This window comes from Aspergillus pseudonomiae, assembly GCF_009193645.1.
Source record: "Aspergillus pseudonomiae strain CBS 119388 unplaced genomic scaffold BDV37scaffold_38, whole genome shotgun sequence".
In the NCBI taxonomy this organism is placed as follows: Eukaryota; Fungi; Ascomycota; class Eurotiomycetes; order Eurotiales; family Aspergillaceae; genus Aspergillus; species Aspergillus pseudonomiae.
In genome coordinates, this window is record NW_022476030.1 from 269,001 (window position 1) to 275,835 (window position 6,835).

General features: G+C 41.1%; 2 protein-coding genes across 2 annotated transcripts; one reads left to right on the forward strand and one right to left on the reverse strand.

Annotated features, from left to right (window-relative positions):
• Positions 1-128: 128 nt before the first annotated feature.
• On the reverse strand, positions 129-2,663 carry BDV37DRAFT_250028 (NCA2 family protein). The gene is made up of 4 exons (XM_032082149.1): positions 2,600-2,663; positions 976-2,544; positions 801-926; positions 129-755 (listed from the first exon to the last, which is right to left on the reverse strand). The coding sequence occupies exons 1-4, from the start codon at positions 2,614-2,616 to the stop codon at positions 512-514; spliced, it is 1,956 nt and encodes a 651-aa protein (XP_031940933.1). The 5' UTR covers positions 2,617-2,663; the 3' UTR covers positions 129-511.
• Positions 2,664-4,319: 1,656 nt separating this feature from the next.
• Positions 4,320-5,891, forward strand: BDV37DRAFT_250035 (sterol desaturase family protein). Its single transcript, XM_032082150.1, has 4 exons — positions 4,320-4,507; positions 4,561-4,807; positions 4,860-4,945; positions 4,997-5,891. Coding segments are annotated over exons 1-4 (900 nt in total). The 5' UTR covers positions 4,320-4,505; the 3' UTR covers positions 5,562-5,891.
• Positions 5,892-6,835: the final 944 nt, after the last annotated feature.

Below are 6,835 nucleotides of genomic sequence, written 5' to 3' on the forward strand. Positions count from 1 at the left end.
AGAATATCTACTTCAGCCCTAACATTTATAATCTATCATAGTATTTGCATAGCTACTGGTTTGTATGTCGGGGTCTAGAGAGAGTCCTCATGAGGGAAAATCTTACTAATATATACGGACGGCCAGGCGCTAATCCAATACACTTTTCCCGTTACATCCCCCATTAAGCGCCAATATCACTAGTAACAGCCAGTATCAAAGCCAATACTCTCTTTAGGTCTTCTTGCTAGGATCTCATTCAACCAAAAGTGCTGATTTAACTTGCAAAGGTCTGTATGCTAATCGACCCCCCGAGCAATCGCGATCTGCCTCGGCTTTGGTTATATTCTTCATGTTAAACGTATATACATACCCTGGTTCCGAAAATCTTCAACCTAATATGCTCTTTAGCCCAAAAATAATAACTAGCCCCCTCGCCCCTTCAAATGAGAGCAATTAGTAGCCTGAGGTTCTTGACTAGCCGGGGAAAGCGCAACTCCAACAATGTAGTTACTGTGTCCCCAGAACTCCATCATTGCATCCATTTCGAGTAGACCCAGCCCATTCTGCCAACAATTTCAAGCTGCCGCACAACCATTCTCTGGTTAATGAGGTCAGCCACATCTTCTCTAAAGGCGCGGAGCTCTGTCCCCCTCAGAAGAGTTTCTGCTTTCTTAAGCAAAATCTCGGCATCGCAGATCAAAAGACCATGATCCCTGTATGCGAGCACGCCAGTATGCGCAGGGGTAGGCGATGTCAAAGTTCGATGAGCACTCCTATCCAAGGTCAGCACATCCCACATTACACCACATACTACATACCGCAGTGCATGTCTTAATTCATCCTGCCGCCTACCCATTCTCAGACCCTTTCTATTGTCAAAAAGACCCCAGAACCATCGAAGAGATGCGTATGAGACCAGTATACCGGGTGTGAGGCCAACGAATCTGCGAGCGTCAGCCCATTCTACCTCAATATACTGAAGAAAGCACGTACCCGAAAACGAGTTCCTGGCTTTTCAGCAAAGCGTCAATACCGCCAATTGCGATCTCGACATCTACCTTCGTCTTCTGGATTTGGATCAAGAGTGCTCGTACAAGGTCACCTCGTACAGTTCCGACAAAGGGGTTCCGTAGATCTTTTTCGTACGCTCTCAGTACTGGTGTTAGATCTCCCTCCCTAACCTTGTTTGCGATAGAACTGATATCAAGTACATAATCATCGGGCTTCGGTTCGCCACGATCAAGGATGAAGTCGACTACCATTCGTTCTAAGCTTGCCCGATCAGCCTCTAAGCTGTTCTTGCTCATCAAGGCAATCTCGCTTCTCTCATCATGCTTTATAGTTCTAATAAGCCTTTGAATTGGATCAAAAACCCAATTGCTCCAAAATTCAAATGTAGTTTCCACGGCACTAGCAAGCCATTTGATGATTTGATGGCGATGACTCTTCAGAACCTTAAAAGAGGTACTAGCTGTTAGGAACAGCATCGATAATGGAAGCCAGTATCGCACCAGACGCGACGGGCGCCGGTGCTTGTTAATGGTTGTCGATGCAAGGGTGTTGTGGGCAGGAAGGAGCCTAAGCAGTATATCATGGAGTTGCTTGGTGACTAGTTCTGGTGTTCGAATAGAGCGCTTGTCATCAGACTCTGTTTGGAGACACGCAAAATCCTTGTTAGTAGCCGAAAGAACGTCTTCCCCAAAATCAAGAATATCACTGTCAATCGACAACTTTTGCAGAAATGTCCCCATCAGGATCACACTTCTACATACCGTCTTACGCCAGTAATCATCGGCGGAAATGCACCTTGCCCAGTTACAATCATCGCCGTTTGCTTGACCAGGGAAACACTCTCTCATGAGGAGCCCGATACCATGGGCATTGAGGTCCCTCATTACATTCAGCCTTTCCCGCTTCCGCCTTATCTCAGACTTGGCTGCTACAAACGGTGACAGTACGTTTGCCTGTAGAGCATGCAAGTTTCCTGCTGCAAAGAAGCATCTCTGTATGGACTCGTAAAGATGTGACCATTGGACAGAGGCAAATGTAGGAAACCTTGCCTTGGCACCACTATCATTTCTGCTAGGGCGAGGCTTTACCAACATGCGCCAAATCCGGAAAGGTGATGTTTGAAGTGTATAAACACCGATGTGCCAATACGATCCCAGGATTGTGTCCCAGTAAGAGATTTCATCGCTGAGGAGCAGACTTCGATCTAGGAGAGACCTCAAGATCACCCCTAGAGTCTGTACGGTAGCTTTCGTAACTGCCAGCCACGTGAGTTCTAGTTCACGGTCCGTGAACGTAGCCGAAAGCAGCCCATATGGTTCATCCGGTTGACGGAAGAGCTTCAAAGTCAATTCCACAATATGCTCGGGAGGAAGCACCGGTCGGGACTTGGAGGGCACAGAGAGAGAGTTGATAACATTTTCTAAATCAGATATATGCTCTGAATTGGTGTCCAAGACATGCGTATGTTTATGGATCTCCAGTGAGGTAAAGTATGAGTCGTTGATTTCCTGCTTTATCTGGTCCAGCTGCGTATCTAAGCGGCAGATGTCACTTTAAATTTGTTAGCATGGATAAGCCCCAAAACAATATACATATATTGACCTACTTATTAATGACTGACATTGTCTGCCCTAGTATTGTGATTCTGCGTGTTTTAAAGAGGAAAGAAGAGGCTTTCTCCGGGGAAAATATATACTTCAAATATTGTAAATGGCGTCACTATGTCACCATTAATCTAACCTAAACACTATCTAAATATGTAAGAAAAACTGTGTATGGAGTACTGTAATTAATATCAGTTCTTGGCATAGTTTATTTTTTACTTTGATTAACTTTTGTCTTTAGACTAGCACCTAAGTGACTACAGAGTACTTTGTACAGAGTATCTATGTACCAGAAATTTTATTCAACGAGGTCTCGCGATCTCTAAAGCCCTAGGTGGCTAGGCCTTCTTCTCTAAAACGGTTTAGAGCCCTCAAATAACTGGCAAATATACATATATAGGAGCTTACATATCTTAGGCACTGTTTACAGTATTTAATGTACCTGATTTTAATATATAAAAATCAAGGGGGCAGACATCTATAATAATCTACGGAGTAGCAACCTACAGTATAAGATTAACAAGGTGACAACGCCCTATGGACCCGTGACCTGGGCTAGTGCAGTCCCTTCCCAATTAGACTTAATGTATGGAGTACTCTGTACTCTGTATCTAATATATGAAACTGTTCGGTCATATTTTACTATAATACCGACTGTACTTTTAGCAGGCCCCTAAAGTTTCCCCACCCCCTCAATTGTCAATACTCTCGAAAAACATATTAATACATACATGACATTATTGAGTGTTTGAGATACTTCTTGCCATATAACCATAGATGTACTCCGTACGTAACATCCCTATCTTATCTTTCACACTATCTGTACAAAGTATATAGATATATAGGCTACCTCAAACAACACAACCCAAGTAGGAAGGACTCATTGAGTGCAGTCACTACACTGGTGGTATCTAATATAAAATAGCCTAAACAGTTTCACTGAGTTCAACTCAGGTTACTACTAATACTCAGCCTCGAGACTTGTTCCACTCTTCCACAAACAGGGTGTATTACTATCAATCTGTTGGCTAGCTTGGTAGTAGAGCCTCAAAATCTAGTCGTATCACCACCTCAAATGTGTACCATGATGCAAGTGGGATATGTGATCATTCTTCAAAATCTTGTAACTCCCCAGGCTTCTTCTCCTTTGAGGTATACAGATTGAATGATACACTTTGCACTGCAGAGAAGACAACGACTCCCGCTAATCTGCGCTAGGTTCTCTGGGATGCGTAAATTTGAATTATTCCATGGCGGAGCGCATCAGTGTAGAGATTCTTCCGCATGGAGTCGTGATTTGACAGACCAGGGAGTAATTGAGATAGATAGGTAATTGTCATCTGATGATGTTTCGCATTGGGGCATGACATAGGTAGTAGGCTGAGGTGAGGTCAACAAGACTGCTAAAGATTGTATTTCCTGTGTTTACTTTAGCCTGAGTGCAAGATACTGAACTTCGAGCCGTAGAGGGAAGAGATATGGATGGGCCTAGGGTAGCAAAAGTACTTACGTTGAATGAATAACAATAAACATGATCTTAGTGGACAACAGCCAACATCAGTGGGGACTCGTCCTGTGGAGCACAACATCGGTCCAAATCGGCTAGGCGGTGGCGCCAGAAAAAGCCAAGGCAGAGTAAGGGGAACAGCAGAAAAAAAGGTCTCGCCACCTCGGGACTGGAGGTCCTTTGATCGCGCGCGGCTTTATGTCCCTGAAATACCGCCCACACACACCCTCTCATCTTCCAACCTTTTCAAAGTCTCCCACCAGCGCTGCCTCCTTTACAATCCTTCCCTTCCTGTCTTTTCCCTCTTCCCCCCCCCTCAATAAGGCCATACACATTGGTATTTATTGGTAAGATATTTGCAAGTGAGCGAGCCGCCCCTTGAGGACAAGTTTGAAAACACAATGTAAGCTTCTATCATTGCAATGGTTATTTTATATCTATGCTGACCCGATAAAGGAATTCGACGCTACTGTCGGCTCCCCCGGAGACTTACTGGGGCCAGTTTGAAGAAATTTCCAAATACAATACTCACTTGAATGTACTCGAGAGGTTGTGGACAGCATGGTATGCTTGGATGCAAAACGACGTCCTTGCGACTGGCATTATGTCTTTCGTTATGCACGAAATTGTCTATTTCGGACGCTCCCTACCTTGGATCTTAATAGACAGCTTGGGCCTACTCAAGGGTTATAAAATCCAAAGTGTAGGTTCATATCGCTTCCGACTCGAGAGATATTTTGCTAACTGGTTCGGAGAATAAAATTCCTTCATTGCGTGAGCAATGGGATTGCGCAAAATTTGTACTACTGAGTCATTTTACAGTTGAACTACCTCAAATCTGGTGTGTATCTTTTCCAATGTTTCGATTTCAACCTAACAATATTGCCGTCAGGCTATTCCATCCTATGGCTCAATTCTTTGGCCTTTCAACATCGGTTCCTTTCCCCACCTTTTGGACAATGGCCTACCAAATTGCAATCTTCTTTGTGCTTGAGGATACATGGCACTACTTCTCGCACCGAGCACTTCATTGGGGTCCCCTTTACAAGGCTATTCACAAGATCCACCACCAGTATTCGGCCCCCTTTGGCATGGCAGCTGAATATGCTTCTCCGATCGAAGTTATGATTCTCGGTTTCGGTACTGTTGGCTGCCCGATCCTCTGGTGTGCAGTAACCGGTGACCTCCACATTTTCACCATGTACGTTTGGATTGTACTGCGGCTGTTCCAAGCTATCGACGCTCACAGCGGCTACGAGTTCCCTTGGAGTCTCCATCATTTCCTGCCATTCTGGGCGGGCGCTGACCACCATGATCTTCACCACGAGAAATTCGTCGGTAACTATTCTAGCAGCTTCAGATGGTGGGATTATGTTCTGGATACCGAGTACAGCCCAGAAGCCATTAAACGACGGAGGGAGAACAAGGCTGCAGGAGATGCCAGGAAGGACCAGTAGTAGTGTTTTGGCAACCAGCAGTCGTCTCATCGATCTTGTTCTTTGTTATTTTTATTTTCATCCTTCCCCCCCCCCCCTCTTTGCCCCCTTCTCGTCGTCCCTTTCTTTCAACTCATCGATGGGTTATCTCGAAACTTGATATCGAGTATGGATAAACCTTGTTTATACATTTTCAAACCACCTACCTGATACAAAGCAGGCTTTCAATCCTGTTGGGGGGAAAGGTGGAGGTATCTATTATGTTATCATTGAATTATGGCTATACTGTGGTCCATGTATTAATTGAAGTAACAACATTAGCTAATCTATAGAATATTGATATACATCGCATAATTCAGTATATAGTGTGTTCATTGGTGATTGAAGTTACTAGGCCGAGAGAAAGTAACAGGAGCTAACAGGAGCTAACAGCAACTAGCCCGTATTCAGGGCTGTTCTGATATGAGAGATGTAGGAATTATTGTGATACTTCCAGTGTATGTCGACCGCCTCTATTACGTGCCTTTTTATTATACATGAGCCCACTCAGTAGTTTATTATCACGGCCGGGTATTCGTTGTCAATGTCATGCCCAGGTAGTCATTGTCAAGTCCTAACTAGTAAATTAATATATATAGAGATATACTTATCTACAGTTTATATAGAACTAATTTATTAATAGAATTAATAATTTATAGCATTTATAACTGTTACTATATTGATAATAAAAATTATTATTAAAATATTAATTAATATAAAATTTATTAAAAAAAATAAATATTTAGATATATCTTAAATTCTATATTTTATAATATTTTAATATAAACTATACTATAAATTATTCATAATTTATTAAATAATTTATTATTATATAATGGTAGCAATTTATCATTGGTATTATATTATACCCAGGGCTTCGTTATCAAGTCCTAAATTAGTAAGCTAATCTATGTTATAGCCGATTTTATTGATTGAATATATAGTTAATTGTTATAATTAATATTAGATAATAAAATTAAAAGTGTAAAAGATAAAATTAATTAAGATTTTAAAATAATTATAAAGATAGTAAAACCGTACTAATAAAATATTAAATTATAAAAAAAATATAAAATACTTAAATATATTATATTTTAACTATTTTTATAAATAATAATAATTTTATTAATTAAATATATATAATTTAGAAAATAATATAATAAAGAGATAAATAAATTAAATAATAAATTAAATATTATATTTTTTATAAATTTAAATAGGATTTTTTATAATAATATTATTAATATTAATTTATT